Below are 23,732 nucleotides of genomic sequence, written 5' to 3' on the forward strand. Positions count from 1 at the left end.
AGAAAGAAAGAAAGAAAGAAAGAAAGAAAGAAAGAAAGAAAAGAAGAAAAAGAGACAGAGAAAGAAAGAAAAAGAAAGAAAGAAAGAAAGAAAGAAAAAGAAAATTACAGGGGCTCATCTTACTTCCACCAGGCATATCTAGACTGCAATGAGGAACAATGCAATGGGGGCAGGAGGCTGTGCTTTACTTTTACTGCTCAATTTTCAACAGTTTTGGGAAATGTAGTAAGTTGAATAATGTCCCCTTAAAACCATCCACCCACAAACTCAGAATATGACCTTATTTAGAAATAGGGTCTTTGCAAATATAGTTAAATTAAGATCAGGTCATAACCAGTTAGGGTGGGCCCAAAGTCCAATGACTGATGCCCCTTTTAGAAGAAGAGAGGACACACAGACACACAGGCCATAGTGATGGAGGCAGAGATGGGAGTAATGCAACTATAAGCCAGAGCATACCATTTTCTTCAGTGATAAGGACCCAGTGGCCTCAGCACAAAATGAACAGTGATCTGTGGGCAGATAAACTCGATCTATCCTGGTTCCATAAACTTGGGCAAGTCACTTTAATCTCTATATATTTGTATCACCCCATTTATAATTGGGAATAATAACACTTAAGGTTTTTATATGAGGCTAAAATGAAGCCATGTATGTAAAAATGGTGTGTAATCTAACAAAGTTTACAACTGTTGCTCTTTTTAAATATTTTTAAAATTTTTAAAAATGTTTATTCATTTATTTTTTGAGAGAGAGAGCAGGAAAGAGTGTGTGTGTGTGAAAGGGGGAGGGACAGAGAGAGAGAGAGAGAGAGACACACAGATCTGAAGAGGATCCAGGCTCTGAGTTGTCAGCACAGAGCCCAATGTGGGGCTCAAACCCACAAACCATGAGATCATGAGATCATGACCTGAGCTGAAGTCAGACATTTAACCAACTGAGCCACCCAAGTGCCCCTTTAAATATTTCTATTAACTCTTTTAGGTCTTGGAAGTCATAGGGTTCTGGGTGTTTAATCTCAGCTCTACCATTTACCCACCTCTAGATTTTGGGCAAGACTCTGATTTCCATCTTTCTCATCTAAAAAAGGGTAATAAAACCATTTATAAGAGTGGTGTGAGAGGGGTGAATAATATGGCACGTGTGAGAGCTTGGCTCGATACATTATCTGTTCCCACATTCATCTCTGTATCTGCCAAAGTGCCTGATGCTGCACTTTGTATATAAGGTGCCCTAAAATAAGTAGGCATGCCATCAATGTGATGCCCAGCCCACATCTTCCTTCATCCCAGCCTCCCTTAGGAAGGACACAAGATACAGGACGATATGGAAGTAGAAAAAGAAGTAAACCCTTCCAGGGCACGAACTGAATAGGAAATAGAGTATCCATCCTCTTCCTTCTATCCCACGAGACCTTTGGCAGGAGGAGTGAAAAGACATATGAATGGAGTAAAGGAAAGTAAGGGGGATCCTGGAGACTATGGAGACCTAGCAGAGGGCTCTGACATTCCAGCAAGCCTCTGGACTCCCAGCCTCTGGGCACCGCCATGCTCCTTCCCACTCCTGTGGCTTATGACTTCTGTTCCACAAGACCAGAAAAAAGGTGGGGGGACCTCACTACTGACAGCAACTCTATGCTCAAGGCACAAAAGAAAGGCCCCACCTCCTATCAGGCTTTGTAGCCCAGTTTATGAGGCAGGAACAGAGAAGGAAATCCATGAGGGAATGCTGAAAGAGAATAAAGTATTAGACACTGAAAGAAGCTCCAAAAGTGTGTCAAACACAGAAGGGTGAAGACCGCATCATGAACGAAGGAAACCTGTACTAAGATCCGCACTCTAGAGTCATGTGCACAAGCATGTCGGTTAGTACACAAATGTGAGATAGCTGCACTCTCCCTCCCTCCCTTCCGTTCTCTTTTCACAGGTGAACCAAAGTTTATAAAAATAACAAGCTACTAAGCCAGACCACCTCAATGACTGAATTGTACTCTGCTTGAGACTGCCATCGCAAGTGCTGGATAGGTGTACAGATTTCTCCTATTAATTTACTCACAGAAACCCTGAGGTATTTGGGAGAATAATCTGCCCCAGTACATAATGGTTACTATTAGAAGTGACTAGAATGTAAACTAGTCTGACCATATGATAAGAAAATGAACCATCCAGGGGCACCTGGGTGGCTCAGTTGGTTGAGCATCTGACTCTTGATTTCGGCTGAGGTCATGGCCCTAGAGCCATGGGATTGAGCCCCTCATCAGGCTACGCAATGAGGATGGAGGCTGCTTAAGATTCTCTCTCTCCCTCAACCCCTATCCCCATCTGTGTGCTCTCAAAAAATTTAAAAAAAAGAAAAAAAAAAGAAATCAATCTTCCAATTACAAAGTGGACAGAAGACATGAACAGACATTTCTCCAAAGACATCCAGATGGCCAACAGACACATAAAAAGGATGTTCATCATCACTTATCATCAGGGAAATGCAAATCAAAACTGCAATGAGATATCACCTCACACTGTCAGAATGGAGAAAATCAACAACGCAAGAAACAAGAGGTGTTGGTGAGGATGTGGAGAAAAAGTAGCACTTGTACACTGTTGGTGGGAATGCAAACTGGTGCAGCCACTGTGGAAAACAATATGGAGGTTCCTCAGGAAGTTAAAAATAGAACTACCTTCTGATCCAGCAATTGCACTGCTGGGTATTTACCCAAAGAATACAAGAACACTAAGTCACAGGGATACATGCGCCCTATGTTTATAACAGCATTATCCACAATGCCAAGACATGGAAACAGCCCAAGGATCCATCAACTGATGAATGGATAAAGTGGTATATATACATACACACACACACACACACACACACACACACACACACACACACATAGATAAGTCAGAGAAAGACAAATGTCATATGATTTCACTCACATATGGAATTTAAGAAAACAAACAAGCAAAAGAAAAATAAAAGAGACAGAGAGAGACAAATCAAGAAACAGACCCTCAACTATAGAGAACAAACTGATGGTTACCAGAGGGGAGGAGGATGGGGGGCTGGGTGAAATAGGTGATGGGAATTAAGGAGTGCACTTGTGATGAGCACCGGGTGACGTATGAAAGTGCTGAATCACTATATTGTACAACTGAAACTAACATAACACTGTATGTTAACTAACTGGAATTAAAATAATAACTTAAAACAAAAATAACTAAAACAAGAATATCAATCTTCTCAGCATACAAACCACAGTTTACATGCCACAAGCCTGCCTATTATTGATGAAATGTCTAGTGGTTTTTTGGCCCCCAAAACATTAAGTTTTCCCTCTCCTCCTTCCTAGCCTTCTTTCTTTTTCTGTATTTCTAAGGAAGAAGAAAGGAGTTCACCAGTCAAAGAGAATGAGACTACTCACAGAGCAGTCAGTGAACTAGCTCAGTGATGCTTTTCAAATGGAAGGCTTCTTCAGGACAGGTTGGTGGATGGCCCGGACTGACCCCCAGGTCACCTCTTAAAGGAAGAAGAGTATCTCCCCGCTCCGTGCCAGTAAAAAGTTCTGACTTCCCTCTTCATATGCTTTCCTTTTACTCTGCTTCTCATAGTCAGCAATCCATCTTCCAATCCCACCACACTCTGAATCAGCACACCAGAATTACCCAAAACACGACAGAGCAGGAGCCCTCCCAGGAAGCGCAAAGGGGACGCTCCATAAACTTCCCCTTGAACTTGATTCAAACTCAAACTCTCAGTTCAACTTGTGGTTAGTCAGCCAAGGTGTAAGAAGAGGTAGGGGGAACTGGGTCTGAACCGGCTCCTGGGAAAGCCCCTGCCATCATCTGAGCTTTTCCCCACCCAAAATGGGCCACGTGCTGAGAAGGGGCACGGACTCCCTCCAGAAAGGAGAAGGAATCATACATACGGTGATTTTGCTGGCTTGGTTCAAGGCTTCAACCCAGTCCTTCAGATCTTTCTGGTCATTAGCTTGAAGGAAATACCTCTGAGAGAGGGCATTGATGACTGCAATAGTCATGGGGAAGAAAAGAGGAAAGACCCAGGTGAGAACACATGCAAGACAAAAAGACTCCACAAAACTAAGGTGCCGAAGTAGCAAGGTGGAGGATTCTACGAAGCAGATGAAGACATTTGTCATGACGCAAAGTCAGCTGCATGAATATCAGGGAAGCAGCAGGCTGTAAATGCTCTCTCTTTAAAAGTGTGAATTAGTCCATCACCTGTCATTAATGTTCTAATAACCCCCTTAATAATATACTGTTGTACAGAGATCAGGCTTCTAGTACACCACCACCAAGATACACGCTTGAACTGCTTTTTAGAGGTACTCACAGATTTACAGTCATGATGATACATACATAATTTTGGACCCAGTGCTCCTTGTTTTTACTGGCACAACTGGCCTGGGTTAGGAGCCTTGTCTGTGGTCGGAAAATGGAACAAAGCTTGCCTGAGATCAAATCTGTGACCCTGACCTTATTTTCCACCTGTTCTTTCCTCTGAGCACTCCATGAGGTCAATAATTTACTTTTGGGTTCATTATTTATCTCTTTTAGATCTGCTGACCACAAAATCTGAGACAGTAATTTCTGAGCTTAGCAACGATATTTGAAAGAAATGGGACAATGAGAGCACCAAAGAAGCCTGAACCAGCCTGCAGTTGGGAGAGATGACAGCTCAAGTCACTATTTTATTCTTATAGCATAAATAAGCCAGAACTATAAGAAGTAAGCATCATGCGGTACACATTGAATCCATTAGTTCATTCAGTCCCTCAACAAATATTATTGAACAGCCATTATATGCCAGGAACCACTGTATGTGGTGAGGAGACAGCAGTGACAGAGCAAAGGGATATCCCTGCTTCATGGAGCTTGCAAAACCACCCTAGAGAAAAACAGAAGCTACTTGTTAGTATCTGCTTGTAGAACTTTGTACAGTACTGAGAACACAGTAGGAGCCAAATAAATACTGATGATTTAATTAATGACTAGAGGCAGCCACCAAGCAATGCCCTCTCTGCTTCCTGTGTCACTCCCAACTCTTCACTCATCTGGCAACACTGAGACACTTGACAGGATACTCTTTTCCATTGTTCCTCCAGCTCCCCCCCAAGTCTCCACCTTTCCTGAGCACACCACTACAGAGTTGGAGATGAGGGTTCCCAGAAACTACCAGTAGATACCTTTACCCTGCCCTGTGGAGTCAGGAAAACGGAAACGTCGCTGCTCCCTGCACCTCTGTCTTATGCTATTAACGGTGTTCACAGGGAGACCAAAGAAAGCAGTATCATTGACACCTAGCAACATCGCTGTGACCGAAGTCACTCATATACACAGGACATAAGTCACATGTGATCACAGGACCGTCTCCACACAAAAAGGAAGTTGCTGTAGGAGTGTTCGGAGAACCCATCCTCCAGTTCAGTACTTACCGAAGCAAAATGGAGTTTTTGGTTTCTGCTTTGGTGTAGCTACACTCACCTAAATCAAATAAAAAACAAAAGAAACAAGAATATATTTCTAACGTTGTAAAAGAAAACAGTGTTTTCTTTTCAAAATTTTTTATTGTGAAACTTCTCACACAAAAAAGAAGAGCATATAAAACATACATAAACATTCTGAAGAATAATAATTAAATGGAAACCCTATACTCAACGATCCAGATTAAGAAATAGGCCACTATCAATCCTCTTTCTTGGAAGCCTTTTGTATGCCTCTCCCTGATAGAATCCCACCCCCACCCCTCAGAAATAAGCACTATCTTGATATCTACATTAATCTTTATCTTTGTAAAAATGCTTTTAGAAACCACTGAGTCCTGACAAAATTCTCTTTGGACCACACAACCTGTACTTGTCCCATTCACACTACAAGATTCCACTCCTCTCGCAACCACCGACCCCCTCCCTAAACAGTTCTCCAAATTAAAGATGGTATTGCTACACACACATAGATTCCAATTAAAGCACACAGAAAGGTCAGGCAGCGTGCATTTGGACATGCTGATCAGTGTCCTTTATATCTACCCTAACTGTTGAACCACAAAAAATAAGAGGGGCCCATGGAATCAGAACATACTTACGTATTTAAAAGAAGACAACAGAAGAAAGTAGAAATATGTTTATAGCTCCTGTGCTTTCATATTGTTTTATCAATCCTACCCCTTTCATGTACACTCCTGACTACATGCAGAGGTAAACCCATGTCACTCTGGTTCAAACCTACTGAACCAATAAAGGAAAACAAATCATATTCCATCATATGCCCACAAACATTAGGTGACTACTCTTGGTGTAGGTTGAATAGGAACTGTACCTGGGATTTCTAAGGAGGCACCTTCCCCCCGCCCTCAAACCCTAGGTTAGGAACTATTTCCACATTGTCATCATGCCCCTGTGGACACATTCTCTCAGTCCCCTTTCCAAGCAAGGGCCTTCTCCTACTTGTATGAGACCTGAAAAAAAATACCTTGCCCTCCAACAAACAAAATGAATATAGCATACTCAACATTAATACATCAATCATTAAATGTCTATGTAACATTATATAAACCTCCTCGACATTATATAAACCTCTTTGACAAGTGTTTGCAAGATGTCACATTAAGTCAACTTCGTTCATGTTTAATTTAAACAGTCAAAGAAATTTCATTACATTCGAAAATAATTAGTAGCTTTGATTTTCTTAGTTCGCAAGAACCCTCCTGGATGGGCAAGATGACTGCTAAAAAATTACAGCCAATCACAAATTAGAGTTACTCAGCCGAATCATTCCAAATATCAGGTGACTGAAATCCTTTCGAATATTTTACAGCCAATTATATTTAATGAGGGAGATGGTTATATTCTGATACGTTCACCATCATGTGAGGTGGAGGCCTTAGGCCTAATGAAAGTCTTTAAACAGTCCTGAAACACAAAGATTTAGGGAAAGATGAACACACATATCCTAAGTTCAGTCACAGACCACCCAAATTCAGGCATGTCTTCGCCATTCCCAGAAACCACTCTGCAGAGCTCCACGACATCATAGTTCTTTGCCCCTGTGCTGCCTGGTGTTCCTGGGTTTGAGATCCTGAATTCCATCTGAACCACAGTATGTGCCTTTATCCTGCTTGTGTCTGATGTTCTGATCTGTCAGTGTCTCATTTTCTTGCTCTATCCCTCAGCATCCATGTTCCCCCTGCAGGTCCTTACGCCCACGGTCCATGCCCAAGGTGCATGCCCTACCCTCCACTCCTGTGTAGCTCTGACCATCACAGAACTAACTGCCTGGCCCTCAGAACCCACCCATCTCACGGCTTCTTTGTACTTGAAGCTTTTGGATGGCTTTGTAAAGCTGGGCACTTTGAGACCTTCTGGGGCTTATTTGGAGATGCACCTCTTTCTCCCAGAAACTGACTTTTATCACTGACCAGAGAAAGCACCACTGGCAGAGACTTTTCACCAGGTTGGGTGACAGACAGTCAACTCTGACCACAACTTATCAGCAGCCTATACTGACAGACTACTACCAATATGCTTATTACAGCAACTGAAACCAAGAGATCATCTGGTTTTTCATTTGTTTTTATATGTTTATCCAGTTTTCAGTCAGGGGACGTGCGTGATTACATGCATGCATGTCTATAATTTGCCCCATGCCTAACCACGGAAGAAATATCTGGCAAGGCTGCTAGTTCTTTGCTGAATCAGTTCTAGTTCTGCCCTGATAGGCTATTTAGCGAGGGTCACACCCTCAAAATTTCTGATCAGCTTCCCAATTAGCAAAGCCAGACTGCAATTACAAGTCCCCTTCTTACAATCACAGAATGGCAGAAGAGGAAAAGAAATCATGTCTCTAGCTGTGCTGTGTCCTTCGGGGAGAAGGGCCAAGGTACAGGCTTCATTTACTATGGAAAGTTAGCTCTGGCCTCCCCGACATCCTGGGGACTGTGGCAGCAGAATCCCTGCCCCCATGGGACTATAAGTATAAGCCCTCTGCTCTCCACCCCACCTCATGTTGGTGCTCAGACCAGCCTGTGCAGCCTCTTTCGGATGTAGTGAAGGAACAGAGGATCCTGAAAAAGTATGGTGGACAGCTTAACTATAGTGGGTGTGGCCAAGTGCTACCATCTGCCTGCCCTGAGGTGGCCACAGTTAAGTAGCTGCATGGCGGTGATTGACTGGTGGGTCCTGAATTATGCAAGCAATGAAAGGAGGTCAGGATGTGAGGCGGGGTATGGGCGCAGGTCACCCACAGAGTGACGCAGATAAGGCCACTCTACATCGCAACAGACTCTCAGGAACTCGCTCTTATCAGATCAAATACAGACCACAGGAGCAGCAAACTCATCGGTGGCAGGGCACTGTTTAGCCGGCCCCATCCTGTCTGCCCCTGGCCGGAAGTAGAGCTGGGGCCCCTCTGGCAGAAGCAGCAACAGCAGAACACGGTCTTGAAGCCCTGGGGTAGCTCTGCCCCGTGTCCAGAGTGACCCTGCCCCTTGAGTTGACATCAAGAGCAGAGGAAGAAGCAGTCAACTACACAGAATGGTTGGAGGGGTTCTAGGTAGGGGCCTCCGGACCAGCTTCAGGGGGTCAATGAGCCCTGAAATCACAGGCAAAACCGGGGTGTACACACAGACATACTTTACCTGGAAAAGGAGTCCACACTCTTCATGCAACTCTTAGAAGGATCCGTGACCACGACTCCCACCCCCCAACAAGAAGAAGAACCAGTGTTCTAGGAAGGTCTTCCTTATAGCTAGCTGAGGGCAAGGCCCTGACAAAGCGGGACACAAGCTGGGAGTGGGATGCTGATGCTGGCTATATACAAGAGAAGAGCCATCCAGCAAAGTGGGAAGGTGATGGCACCAAGGCCACCTTCAGACATTTTCTAGTTTGCCCAAAACCTGGTTCTACTGCCATTGGTGCCCTGGACATCAGGTCAAGAACATTCATCTCTGTTGGCTTTTCTGAAGGAACTCCTCTTCCCAACACTAGCCCTCAAGAAAGAACTATGGAAGAGCACGCAGCATCCCCCCCCCCCGACCCCCGCACAGAGACCACACACACACCACAAGCCAGGTCAACACTGTGGTTAAATGCTTTACTCTAGGGGTTGGGGGGCAGGGGTGCTACCTAGGGGTTAACAAGAAATAACCTGGAAGGCTAAATTTGATGCCAGCACCACAGCTCAATGTTTTTCTGGGAAAACCCCTGCTTTCTGGCACTGGGTCAGGCAGGAGTTAAAGGCTCCTCTCAGCTCCATGTAACCTGACCCTGTGGCAGCTGTGGGTTTCTGCATAACACCCACCCAGGCCTGCATCTCCCAAGAAGGGCTAAAAGGCATGCCCATCCTTTCTAAATGAGGCAGCCTCCAAAACTGAGAACTCTAAAAGCCCTCATCTGAGCTGCATTTATAAATCATGATTCAGCAGGAGATTGTATTCACTTTTCCCTAATCAAAAAAAAAAAAAAAAAAAAAATCTCCAAAACCCTCTCAAACAGGAGAGGGTTTGGAATTTCACTAATAATGAGGTTCTCTGCTCCCCCTCTGATTCTGTTCCTCCAAGCCTCCTGGAGAAAGACCTAATGAGCTCACAACAAGACCCGACAGGCAAGGGGAAGGCCCAAACCTCTGGCCGGCCTAGCCTTGGAGGCGGCCACATCTCTCACCACAAGGCAAGCACAAATTGCCCACAGCTGTGCTAGCAAAGCTTTGCTTAAAGCCCTGCTCCCTTCCCGCCCCCCCGCCAGGTCATTATCTCCTCTCTCTAATCCGCTCAAACCCTGCCCTGCATCTTCTGCCTTTGTGCCCAGCTGTGTCTGCCAGACGCTGCCTGCAGCCCCTGCAACCGCCTCCACCTCCAAGCACCCCCCCCACCCCAGCCAGCTGGGATGGCAGGCTGAACACAAGGGCTCCCAAAGCTCATTATGAAAAGGAGCCAGTGGTCACTCAGATCTGGGTCCCCCTACCGTGTATCAACCCCTGAGGGTGGGAGAATGTGGACAAGGAAGCAGAGATTCCCCAAGAGGCCTGAAGTGAGGGGTGCGTGGGGAAAGCAGGACTTCCGGAACCTTTGTGCTGGCTGGGCGCCACCTGGCTCTTCTCATTGGACAAAGAGTTCCTCTTTCTGGTGAGGCACTAAATCCCCCGGCCTTTTTTATCTCTGCTGCATCACAGGTCAGCACTGGTGCCTGCTCCAGGGAGGGGCCGCTAAAAGAAGCTAAATTCAGCAGCTATGTGTGGGCATCATCAGCCCTCTGCCCGCCCCCTCTCTGCCCCGTCTCTGCTCTGAAGGGGGGCTGATCTCCTACCATCCGCACTAACCGGATGGGGGATGGCCCGTCAGCCCACCTGCCAGACCCTCCAGCAGTCATCTGACTGCTGAATGGTTCCCTGGAACAACTGAGTGTCTTCCCGGGGCTCTCTCAGCCTTCCCTCCAGGAATCCTGTCCAAGGTGATTGATAATCCAGCATAGCCCCAACTCTTTCTGAGCTGCTCCTTTAGAACAAGACCCCTGGGGAGAATCTTTTAGAGTCACTAGGAGGTTTCGTAGTTGTTTTTGTGCTCCTTTTTGCCCCAATTTCGAAAAAAGGTCATGCCCCACTCCTATCCCCACTACCAATACCTCGTTGGCAGGAGCTGGGAGCATCACTGATGTGTCCCAGAAGGAAGAGGCTTCAGGCTCAGCTCCAAGAACCTGCGAGCCACACTCCACCCAGCCCTGGTCAGCAGCAAAGTTCCAAAGGCAAACGTGAGGACAGGGGAGCACTTCACTGCCCACGGAATACCCCCAAATGTTAACGCCAGAAGAACTGGACATTTCTTGTTTAGATACTAAACCTATTTAGAGAACATGAATTCCCAGAGCTCCAGGAGAACATTACCTTCGAGATGTAGGTCAGCTGCAAAGATCCAACAGCTCCTGCCCCAATTGCCAGGTTCTGAAAGACAGATGTTTTTCATTTTGAGAAGGATGATGCTACGTGAGGCAGTGGAAACAGCGCTAAGAGACAGAAGACCAAGACTCTAGTCCTGGCTTTGCAACCCTGAGCAAGCCACTTACCCTTGAGCTCACTTTCCTCTCTAAAACAGTGATAATTCTTGCCATGTATATGTATACACTAATCTTATCCTTGGCCTTACCACAGAGGGCTGTGTTCTAGGACAGTGGTGAAAAGTGTGAGCTCCACCATTTGACAGTGAATATGTTCCTGAACCACTAAGCCTCCACTTTCTTTTCTGTAAAAATAGAGATGATAATAGTACCTACCTCATAAGGCAGCCATACGGATGACCTAATACATTTAAGGGCACTTGGAGTTGTCCCTGGTACATAAATGACTCTCAACAAGTGTTAGCCATTATATTTTTTCTTTCCTGACTGCTCTGATCTCCGTGGTGGCTTGGTCCTGTTACATGCCTAACTCTAAGTTCTTTTTGTAATAAACACAGTGCAGATTCACACAATACAGAAATTAGAAAATACAGCTGTTCGGTTTATTTTACAGGAGCATTACGAGTACCAACTGGAATGATGTCTGTAGACCATAAAACACTAAGTAAATGTTCTGTTAAAACAGCAAGAAACTCACAAGCACCTTGTCAGGCAATATTCTATCTTGGCACAATCTCTTTGGCTTTCTAATTTCTCCACTGTTAGAAATGAAATAATGATGACACAGGGATGGTAGCATATCAAAGAAATGACCGAGATTAGAAATCACAGCTATGGAGTTTCTAATTTATAACGTGGAAAATTCACTCCCCCATGGACCTGAGACCCGGTCCACAGCTCCTGGTGACCTCTTAAACTGTTGCATAAGCCTCAAAGAATAACCCTGAAGTCCCCATTACCTGTGGTTATCTCAAAGCAATAAACAGAGACGAATCTTGGATAATGAGAATTTAGTGAATTTCCTAAAGGGTTAGCAGTGAAATGACCGGTCATTCCAGAAGACTGCCCTTAAGAAGTATCTTACATGGCAGGGAAGAGTCCTTCTAGGCCCAATTAACTAAATTAACACACATCACTTGAAGCAAATGCAAGATGTGAAATTTTCCATTCAGGAAAAAAGGGATGGGGATAATACCACAGTGAAAGGATTCTCAGAGCCCTTAAATTTTAGAGTAAGAAATTCAGAAAGGATATCCCCCCTCTCCCTTTTACAAATGAGGCTATAAATCTAAAATGCTGCCTTGTGAGTCTCCAGATTAGCATTTCAAATATGGATGATCTGATTTACACATTTTTTTCAAATACACAGTGACAGCATTTTGTTTACTTTTAAGGAAACCTCTATTGAATAAAGAGAGATAGGTCCTGTGCCCCTAAATCAGAGTCCAAAAAGGAGCCACAGGACTCCAAAAGGCCGGTGAGGGACTGACACTGCCCCAAGGAGACCGTGAGTCACTCTGGATGGACACATGGAGCCACGGGCCTCTGCTGGACACAGAGCACCTGGCCCACTCCCAGCCCCCGTGTGGCATTGGAGGAAAGTGAGGGGATTTGTGAGTGAGGGGATTTGTTCCACTTCACATAAATGCTCAGATCTCCTGACTTCAACCCAATGCCCTAGAAGCAAGCAGCACGATAAAATTTTAAAAGCTTGAGTGGCTGGAATTCTGGCTGTGACATTATCGCCCTATGACTGCAGGCAAGTTTCTGTACCTATAAAATGGGGACGACAAACCCTGTTTCATAGGCTTATTGTGAGAACAGCATGAAAATGCAGAGGGAGAGCCCAGCACACGGCAGCTCCTCTCCCCGACCCACAAGGCTAATTACAAGATACACAAGCCAAGTCTCAGAGCTGTTCTTGCACAACTCCCTCTCCTCACCCCAAACCACAGCCCGAAGGCCTCCAGAGGTATCTGGAATTATGAGAGATGAAGTGAGATCTGGGGAACCATTCGGGCACTAACCCACACGTAATGACAGATATGAGCCGATCAGATTTCAACTACTTCATCCCCCCCACCCTCTCCATTGCTCCCCCCTCCGCCCCCTCCCTCCTTCAGCTCTCCCGCTGCAGAAATACACAGCAGCAGTTCTCCAGGCCCAGCTACCTGAGGGCAGGGGTGTCTTCACCACCTTCACCCACAGCCTACCCCTCAGTCTGCTCCTAGGCTCACATGCACCTCCACCATGAGAAGCCAGGAAAATATGATGAGTGTCTGTAAATGCAGTTTCTCCCCATCTTCCTCCCTACCCAGGGGAAAATGAATGACAGGAGTAAACAGCCCCAAGATCACTGAGCCTTGATCCAGAGGGATGGCTCTGTGTCCACTCCAATTACTGGACCTAGGAGATTAATGGTGACAGCTCACTGCCAGGGTGGCAGCCCCAGGCAGACACTTCCTGGTCAAGGAAGAATGTGCCAACATGCCTGAGCTGAGGACCTCAGGCAGCCAGCTGTCAGGCCAGGGATGCCAGGAAACAGCACCTGGGGAGGGGCAGGGCGTCAGAGCCTATGCAAGCTGCCTCTCCAGGCCACAAACTGTCTCTTCCAGGGAAAGGACAAGAGGACCCTGACTGCAGTCTGTCCCTCTCTTAATTCACGTACACCAATCCTTCTCCAACTTTGGTGCACATCAGAATCTCCTAGGGAGCTCGCCTGAAAAGGCCTGGGCTCAGGCCTCACCCAAAAAACACTGAATCAGAGTCAAGTGGAATGTGGTCAGAACATGCACATTTTTTTAAATGTTCCCAAGTGATCCCTCCACAGGCCCACATTTGAGAACAACTGGTCTACATGACAAAATCTAGCCCTTGGGTTCTGTATTGGATTATATTTTTCTGTGAGTTTGTCTCTTCTTACTAGATTTTAAGCACATTGAGGACATGAGTGGAATCGTATTCCTCTACAGAGCAGACTCCTCAACTTAAAACAAACAAACAAACAAACACCATTTACATGGTGGGCAAGTTCCCAAACCAGTCCATAAAAGCCTGCTACACTCAGAGTGCCAGAGGCCTCCCATCCACCACTGGCGAATGACGTTTCTTTGGAATGACTTGTTCATGTTTTGAACTTGGCTGTCACTGAGTTTGCATTTCCCATGACCTTGGGTAGGGTTCCAGAGGGACAACAATAAGGGGCAGGGGGCATAAAAGGATTGAGTCCCAGCTACAAGAGGGTCAAGGGCTTGAGGAGAAGGACGAGAAGCATCGAGATGAGAGCATCTAAGCAGATGCGGAATGGAGACAGGCTGATGGGAACACTACTATGCGAATCACCTGGGGATATATATGTATATATATATATATATATGTGTGGGGTTTTTTTATATTGATTTTGGGAGGGGGGGGGCAGAGGAGACAGGGAGAGAGAATCCCAAGCAGGCTCCATGCTGTCAACACAGTGTCCAACATGAGACTCGATCCCATGAACCGTGAGATCATGACCTGAGCCAAAGTCAAGAGTTGAACGCTCAAACAGACTGATCCACCCAGGTGCCCCAACCTGGGGATGTTTTTAAACAAACTAATACCCATGCCTCATCCTTAGTTTTAGCTGATCTGGGGTAGGGTCCAGGCACCTGTATGTTTCTCAACCTCCCCACTGATTCCACGGTGCTGCCCGTTTTGAGGACCAATGCTGCACACACTGGCTGGTCCTGCTGACTGTGCACTGGCAATGTAGCAGCTGGTGAGAGAAAGTCACGCCCAGTGGCAGTGCACAGGGTGACCCTGGCTGCTGCACCAGCAGTAAACAGGGAGGAAGGGAAGGGCGGGGCAGTGGGCAGGGAGACAGAAAGGGGATTCCAGTGCCACACAAGGCTGTCAGCAATTGTGTGTGAGGATGTCTGTTAAGTCAGGAGCATTCTAAATTTTCTGGAACAATGTAGGGCACAGGACAGGTTCCCATTAAATGGTGGACAGTTTTTGTTTTAAGTTTATTTATTTATTGAGAGAGAGAGAGACAGCAGGGGTGGGGCAGAGAGAGAGACAGAGAGAGAGAATCCCAAGCAGGTTCCTTGCCATCAGCACAGAGCCCGACATGGGGCTCAAACCCAAGAACCACGAGATCATGACCTGAGCTGAAATCAAGGGTTGGCTGCTTAACCAACTGAGCCATGCAGGCGCCCCGAATGACTGACAAGTTTTTATGACGATACTGCCAACACCTTGCTTTTTGCTCAAGTGTTCTGCCACCAAGGACCTCAAAGAAGCTCCCACTTCCCATGAGTGAAAAGCGTAGAGTTTATTCTTTTCCATTACCAAGGAAGGAGCAGACATGCCCACACAGAGATGTGACACACCTCCTATAGTAAGCCTGTTTTCCAGAAGCAACATTATTTCTTGTTGAAATAGAAAATTTTACCCGTGTGTCTCCAGCTGCCTTTCCCATCTTCTAATGAGAGTAACAGGGAACACAGAAATGACCAACTATAGAGTCATAAACTCACAGCACAACAACACTAAGGTTCTGGTGATCCCTCATCATTCACCATATGAGTCCTCTAAGGCTCAAGGTGGGGAAATGACTTCCTCAACAAGCAGATAAAGGCAGAGCTTGTAACTCCCAACATCAATCTGATACTCTGGCAAAGCACAACTGGAGGAAGAAAAAAGGAAGCTGATGCATATGTAGAGTCTATTATGCACCAGGCCTGTCGCTAGGTACTCCTACACATTGCTTCATCCTAGCAATCCCATTTTACAGATGAAGATACTAAGGACTGAGCAGGTGAAGCAACTTGTTCAAGGTCACACATGCACTGAGTAGTCAGGCCAGTACGCAAACCCAACCCTTTCTGATTCTCCAATCTCATGCTCTTTCCTTTGTACCTTGCCACCTCCTGTGAGACGATCCTTCAAATGTACAAGGACCTGCTCATTATCTGAGAGTTGATTATCAATGAAAGGTAAATACAAGAGCAGGACCAGCAGGGTTACACCAAAAGAGGCCCTATATAGTTACCCAAGCTGGGCAGGGCAGGAACTGGTCAAACTGGCTCTTGGCTGCCAAACTCCAAAAGACTGGGGATTCAGAGTAGAAAGGGGGAAAGAGAGAGGCTAGCCATCTTACCTTCTCTCATATCCCTCAGTGGTGCCTAGCAGAACACATTAGGTGGTCAAAAACAGCTTGCTAGTTAACTAGTGGGAGAAGGAGGAAGGGAATGTATGTGGAAATCCCACAACTAGGCCCTGAGCCAACATGGCTGCCCATGGGCTGAAACCACAACTCAAACCACGAGAAGCCAAGGCCAGACACAGACTCTCAGAAAAGAAAGACTTGCCTAGGAAGAGCCATGTGATGGGAACAGAGGGGAAAGCATAATTCCCTCTGCCCCACATTCCACAGCCCTCACCCTAGAATAAGAATAACCAAAAGGAAAGTAACCAAGCTATTCCCAGGGATTAGGTGATCCAGACAGTGGCTTGACCTGTTGCTCTGGTGTCAAATACATCTCCTCCCCTCCACTCTGCAGCTCCACTTCCTGATAACTAACTTGAGGAAGAGTGAAATGTCCATGGTTATTCTCCTCATTCTACAGTTCAAAATACGCATTTAATCTTTGCCTTCCAGAAAAGTCAACTCTGTATCATAAATTGCTGTGTTGGTATAATGCTTGCATTCTATTATCTGGATGCCTCTTTTTCACTGACACACATCAGCACCAGCTTCAGCCAGTGGCTGGACTTTATGATTTGTAAGTCTCCTGCCACCACATTCCCAGCCCCTTTATTTCCCTCCCCCAAATCCTGGTGATAGTGACCAAAACACATGCACCAAGGCCCGGGCTGTAGATAATCCCCTGGACACATTCAAATTCCAAGACTCCAACTACTGGCCACAAAAATGGTTCTGAAACTAAAACCTTAAACTCAATAAGCCAACCCCCTTCAGGGTGCCTGGATAGTTCAGTTGGTTGAGGGTCCAACTCTTGATTTCGGCTCAGGTCATGATCTCATGTTTCAATGGGTTCAAGCCCAATATTGGGCTCTGCACTGACAGTGTGGAGCCTGCTTGTGATTCACTCTCCACCGGCGCGGGGGACCGCGGGGCGTCTCCTGTGCTTGCTCTCTCTCTCTCAAATAAATAAAAACTTTAAAACATTTTTTTAAATTAAAAATAAAAAAAAAGTAAGCCAACACCTTCACCCCTGTGCTCAAGGCAGCCCCCTCCACACATGCCTCAAATTCAAGAGTCATTTCCCTTCCAGCCTCAAACTGGCCCCGTACCCCACTGCCCGCATCCACATTCTCTCCCAGTCAGCCTGGTCCTAAACCTCCGAATGCTCTCCTTCACCCTTCTGTCAGTCACCAAGCCTGTCATTTTCTTCCTTCACAGGGCCTCTGGATCTGTCCCTTCCTCCCTATTCACCTTGCACCACCACCACTGACATTCCAGGAAACCCTAGGAAAATGTCTCACTGTGAACAAGTAACATCTCGGTGACACTTTAGAGTTTATGCAAGCACTTTCACAAAAATTATTTAATCTTTACGGCAACTATGTCAGAGGGAGATATAATTAATATCATTACCCCTACTTTACAGAGGAGGACAGGAGACTCATAAACGATCGGTGTTTCCCTAATTAAGGTATATCTCAAAGTGTTCTGTGCTCAGCTGATGTGAACTAAGAAAACGGGCTCGGAAGCAAAATCTAATAGGCAGCTCCCTCCCAAATATACAATTGCCCGCTTTGCCTTAGAGGCATTATTTGAATAAAAACAATAATAAAATGCCATTCTTTTGTATATAGTTTTATAAATACATAAACATAGATGTATATGATAGATATATTCAAACAAATATTGAAGACTGAAATCTAAAAGCAAAACATTAACAACAATATAACCAAAGACAAATTTTAAGAAAACTTAGAACAGTTTCTTCACGGCTTCACATGGGTAAAACCTCAGCTACATCTCTCAGCTTTCCTCTCTTTTAGTTGCTTGAACTTTAATAACAAGTAGGGCTAACTATTAACACAATTTTCCCCAAGTGCCTCTTGGTTTTCACTTCTTTTTAATTTAGACAAAGTACCATCTTGTTATAAAGAAGAGGAGGATTGTTTTTTAAAAAACCACATGATTATACTCTAGTATTTTATGTTCATTCTCCAAAAGTCCATGCATAATTTCAATTCTAAAAACATTAATTAAATAGTAATGTTCCCTTAACAGAATTTGCATTTGGGTGAAAGTACAGATCTGTTGCTTGCAATCTTTTAGAATTTTTTTTCCCCAAAGGAATTCTGCATCCTTACTCTAACACAGTATGGACAAAAGCGTGCCAGAAATTCTACTTAGCCCGTTAAATCATTTTTCTACGTGGAAAGTTAATACACATACCAATAACACAAAACCCATGAATGAAAAACACTTGGCTCAAACAACTGCTGAAAATCTGAAAATTATCATGATGCTTGTTTATACAGAGAGTATCTCTGGATAGACACACAAGAAACTGATCATGTGGGCTGCCTCTGGCTAGGGAAAGACGTGGCTGGCACAGAGGACTGGAAGGGAGTAACCTGTCACTGTATGTGAGCTGTCCTACATTTTGAATTTTGTACCATATGCATGCATTGGCTATTTTTTTTAAGTTCCCTTACCAGTTCTTGGCATTTTGACAGAGTAAAGCATGTGATGCAAAGATCTTTTAAATATTGTTGGATTTTAGCCAAATTTTGCTGAAGGAGGTTTCTGACAGAAAACACAATTTTAAAAAGTAGCAATTTTCACCTAGCCTTTAAGACAACACTATTGTCGGGGCGCCTAAGTGGCTCAGCCAGTTAAGCATCTAACTTCAGATCGTGATCCCGCAGTTGGTGAGTTTGAGCCCCGCATTGGGCGCTCTGTGTCAGCATAGAGCCCACCTCAGGTCCTCTGTACCCACCTCTCTCTGCCCCTACCCCACTCATTCTTCCTCTCTCTCTCTCTCTCTCTCTCTCTCTCTCTCAAAAATAAACATTAAAAAAAGAGACAACATTATTGCTCATTTATATGTTCTACATATTCCTACCACTGTTCTGCATTCTACTAATATATCCAAAAACCCAAAATAGTCAAATAACCATCTTTTTTGTCAACACGGGTGAAACTGCTTGCCACTTTCAACGGAAAGAACTTATTAAAAGTTCTTTAAAAAAAAAAAAAAAAAAGCAAAGGGCTTCCATTGCAGCCCCAGAGTTACCAGGAGAGATAACAATCTTTCTGAAGGTTATAATGATCCATAATTCATATCACGGCCTTTGCAAAGTAAAAGCATCTGAGTATTTTTCTGTCAACAGAGAGAAAATACACTTCGCAGAGTACATTTGACAAGAACAACCATCTAGTACAACAGTATTTTCATGCTTCTGTTTATCCTTTGTTCAGGGCTATATAATTACGTCTTGCAATTACTTAGGCAAGTGGGCATCACGAGGGTGGAACATAAGCGTTGCTGTGCAACTGAAATATAGTTAGTCACTCTGTAGGTCACTGTAATAAAGTAGAGCAGCCCAATTAAGGTATTTCCTCTCCTCTCTCATGATAGACACCCACATTAAATTAAAATACATGCGCTCGTTCCATAATATCGTGGTGACGTTTCAGGGAGATCCAGCCAATGTTTGTTTCCGTTCAAAAATTATTTGTGTACTTAATATTATCAGCGTATCGATTTTTAAATGCATTAGCCAAATCTGTGGCCATAACCAAAAATATTGAAACTTTCTTTTTTTTTTTTTTCTTTTCCCAACATTTATTTATTTTTGGGACAGAGAGAGACAGAGCATGAACGGGGGAGGGGCAGAGAGAGAGGGAGACACAGAATCGGAAACAGGCTCCAGGCTCTGAGCCATCAGCCCAGAGCCTGACACAGGGCTCGAACTCACGGACCGCGAGATCGTGACCTGGCTGAAGTCGGACGCTTAACCAACTGCGCCACCCAGGCGCCCCAAAAATATTGAAACTTTCTATTTATAGGGGTGCTTTTTAGCAAATGGGTTTCATCCCGTATCGGTCTGGTGTCACCACTGCCTGTATTAAAAACTTTACCACATTGAATCCAAATTCTGTCAGACATCTGGGGCTGTACTGGGCCCATGCATGCTGACACCTAGCGTACCCCTGCCATTCATCCCGTGAGCAGACACGGCTGCTGTGCACACGATGGCCGGCACCTGCAGCTCTGTTTCCGAGGGCAGCCTTCAGGCCTCTGGAGCTGTTTTGCCCACACTGGTAGAGCCAAAACCAGTGACTGTCCAGTGTGGCATGCGAAAGCCCATGTCTCTCGGAGAACTCTGAGGCCTAACCCACAGCGAGCCCCCCTGCAGCATCAGGCTGAGGCCTACCCTTTGCCAACTTCTTGGAAGACCTTTGTCTGGTTTCCTCTGCTTCCCTGTCCTGCTTCCCAGCTCTCTTGACAGCTTCCAGAAGAACATTTCCTTAAGAAAGAGCTTGGCACAAATCCTTGTCTTGGTGCCTGACTCCTGGTCTTGGGGTCTCACTCTAACCAGGTGACGTCACCTTCCTCCTTGGGACAGCCTCTGTCCCCAAATGACTGCTGTTTCCCTCACATAGAATACCTTCCTCTTCCCCTTTGGCTCTGCTTAGGATAGAGTGCATAACAATCAAATGAGAGGGGTGCCTGGGTGGCTCAGTCAGTTGAGCGTCCGACTTCAGCTCAGGTCATGATCTCACGGTTCCTGAGTTTGAGGCTCACTGCTATCAGCCTGTCAGTGCACAGCCCGCTTCACCTCCCTTGTCCCTTCTCCCTCCCCCACTTGCACTCTCCCAAAAATAAATGAATATTGAAAAAAAACCCTATCAAATGAAATAGCGTAAGTGAAAACACTTCAAAACCTATAAAATGCCCTGCAAATGGGAATCACTTGTGGTAATAATTCATCTCACCCATCCTTCCGTATCTGGATCTAGCACCACCCCCCTCCACGAAGGTGGGGGTCCCACTCTCCCTGCCACATTTTTTTTAATCGTCCACCTCCTCACCGACAGTGTAAGCTCCATGAAGGAAAAGATGCGGTCTATGCACCGCTGGAGCCTCAGCATCCACAGTGGTGTATGGTGCACAGGGCGTGTTTAGCAAACCTGTGTTAAGTTGTGTTGCTAAACTCCAGTAGCTCACTCTACTCTTCTCCCTTCAGGAAACGAAGGGCTGACAGCCATGTTAGAGATCATCTAGAGTACCTACAGCCCAGTGAGCACAGATACCTCACCTAATGTACAAAACCACTCAGTGGCAGAGCCAGAATCTGATCCTTCATCTCGCCTCCCAGACCTGAGAACTTTCCATGTGAGACTCCACCTTGAGGCCCTACACCTTCCCTGGATGGGCAGACACACCAGAAAACTGCACCCCCTTCCCCTTCAGCCAACCTACTGGCATCTGGGCCATTCAACTTAACACTGTGCCATCTTGTTATAAAGCTGCGCTGAGATTTTTAGCGCCACAGTTGTGTGTGATGTTTTCATCTCTCCAGCTAAACCTGAAGCTTCCCGGTGGCAAAGACTTCACTGAATTCAGCTCCCACCGCGTCTCCAGGACCTTGCACAGGGCTGAGCACAGACATCAGTGGGAGGAAGCGGATGCAGGTGAAGAAAGCAGGCACTGGAGCGTCTATACCTGGCTCCAACTCCAACTCTACATTTTAACACCTGTGTGACTCTGAACAAAGTTGCCAAACTTCCTGCTCCTCGTCCAGAGTGATAACGGTCCCTGAGTCCCAGGATTATTAGGAGGACGTAATGAGATAATGTATGTAAAACATTTCACACTCAGTAAGCATAAGCAGCAGGTAACAGTAATAGTAGCAGCAGCAGTAGGAAAAACAGGCTCCATAACCACCAACTACCAAGTGGCTTCAACAGGCAAAGATCAGAGACAGGGGTTGAAAGAATCCCCTGCTTATTAGTGCCTATTAACTAAGATACCATATCAGGCGTCTCTTTTGCCCTATAAAAATAAGATAGTGAGTGACCGAACGCAGTTCCATGTCTCTCTCCTCAGGGGCAGAGCACCCCCTCCACCCACCCCCTCTGTTTGCTCCTGGGGACCATCTCCAATCCACCCTCCTCCTGACTTCCAGCACTCTGCTTTGTCCGCCTCTGCAGAGTTTCCACTCAGTTTAGGCCCAAGGGAAGCCCAACCCCAGGAGAGCAGTGTTGGGCACTCTGCATTTCACAAAGGCCTCCCTTTGGACAGACTCTTCACTTGGCCCTCTTTGGTCTGTTCATCCATTCATTGAGCACACACCTTTATTGAATGCTGGACACTATGGATCAAAACCTAAGCCAGATGAGCTCCCTACTCCCTACCCTAGAGGACCTCCCAGCCCTGAGCGTCCTCTGGCTTCTCTTTCTTCATCAGAGACTGCCTCTAAAGCTTTCCTTCCTCCTAAGCAACATTACGATGATGGTCTCATTATCAGCAATAAAGGCAGAAGAACTGGAGTCAGACTGCCAGGGCTGGAATCTTGGCTCTGAAACTCTTCACTATGTAGCCATGGGCAAATTCTTCCCCTCTCTGCCTCACCCACCTCACCTTTACAGTAAGGACAATAATACCTATCAATTAGACTTGTCAGAATAAAATGAAAACCCCACGAAGTCTTTAGAACAGTTCTTGCCACACAGTAATAAATGTTCACTAATACTATTTTACAACTTATAAAAATATCCACTCTCAAATCTAGAATGGCTATTTGGCCATTAACACAATGATGAGCTAAGTCAACAGCTGAAGGAGGAAAATGTTCTAAACCATTGTTCTGAACTATGTCAACAGCAAGACTCTGCTTTTTTAGGCAGATGCCAGGCCAGCTGAAATCTCTGCTTCCAGGGAAACTGTAAAGACTCCCCAGCAGTGACCACAAGTTCTATTTGGTAACTCAAACTCAAAGAAGGCTCTAGCACAAAGTGCAGCTGAGAGCTCAGTCAGCAGGGAAGTGCAAGAGGCTGCCCTTGGCAGACGAGGGCTGACCCCAGAGGTCCTAGTAAGGCGGCCCAGGGCAGAGCATTCAAGGTTAGTGTGGGTTCTGGAACCAAGGAACAGTAAAATCAGTGGGCAGGACAGAGCAAGGGAAATCCCGACAACTGGCAACATTTGAAATCTGAGATGGTAACAATGTGGCCCTGAGTGATCTGTCACTGACAGCAAGGCTCTCAGTCTGTGGTCCAGGATATGAAGGAGGATCCAGCTCTCAGGGGCGGTAGCTGGCAACAGTTAAGTCAGGATTCCCCAAGCAAATGAATCTGCATTAAGAACAGTCTTAGCAGGAAGCATGGCGGTAAGCAGGTAGGTCAGGATAAAAATACTTTTGAATTACCTTAGCTAATATGATAGGTGAGTCAGAGAAGGTACACAGAGGGAGAAAAAGAGAAAGGGAATGATAAGACCCAGAGACCATGAGTCACCCTTAGCTCACCCCTGACATGCCAGGGGCCAAGTCAACCAGCAACAAAGATTTGATCCCAAGCTCCTCCAACAATGCCACTTCCTTTTGCAGTGGCTCTGTTGACCCAGCTAGGGGCACCTGTACAGAACAAAGGCAAGGAAAATGGTAGAGTAGGGCCAGAAGGCAAACCTAACACAAAAACACTGTAAGAGGCAAGCATTCCAGGCTAAGTCAAGGATGTAAGTGTTCATAGGGTTCATTCTGCACACTCAGCATTTTCAATGAAAGTGATCAACAGAAGGTTATCAGGAATGAGAGGTGACACACGGGGCACAGTTCTATTTAGGGGTTAAGTTTTTTCTGGAGGAGGTGA

At 45.6% G+C, this 23,732-nt stretch overlaps 1 protein-coding gene across 4 annotated transcripts in view; it reads right to left on the reverse strand.

Annotated features, from left to right (window-relative positions):
• The window catches only part of PLEKHA2 (pleckstrin homology domain containing A2), a 75,940-nt gene that overhangs the window by 18,631 nt on the left and 33,577 nt on the right, over positions 1-23,732 (reverse strand). For 3 of the 4 annotated variants that reach the window (XM_040454118.1, XM_040454034.1, XM_040453943.1), the window contains 4 exons: positions 11,146-11,241; positions 10,887-10,943; positions 5,447-5,495; positions 3,920-4,017 (listed from right to left, as the gene is read on the reverse strand). In XM_040454118.1, the coding sequence (XP_040310052.1) occupies positions 3,920-4,017; positions 5,447-5,495; positions 10,887-10,943; positions 11,146-11,241 (300 nt within the window). The remainder of the gene's footprint in view (positions 1-3,919; positions 4,018-5,446; positions 5,496-10,886; positions 10,944-11,145; positions 11,242-23,732) is intronic. The other variant, XM_040454179.1, reaches the window with a different exon arrangement.

Source organism: Herpailurus yagouaroundi, unplaced genomic scaffold (genome assembly GCF_014898765.1).
Source record: "Herpailurus yagouaroundi ecotype Mexico unplaced genomic scaffold, PumYag 28, whole genome shotgun sequence".
Lineage (NCBI taxonomy): Eukaryota > Metazoa > Chordata > Mammalia > Carnivora > Felidae > Herpailurus > Herpailurus yagouaroundi.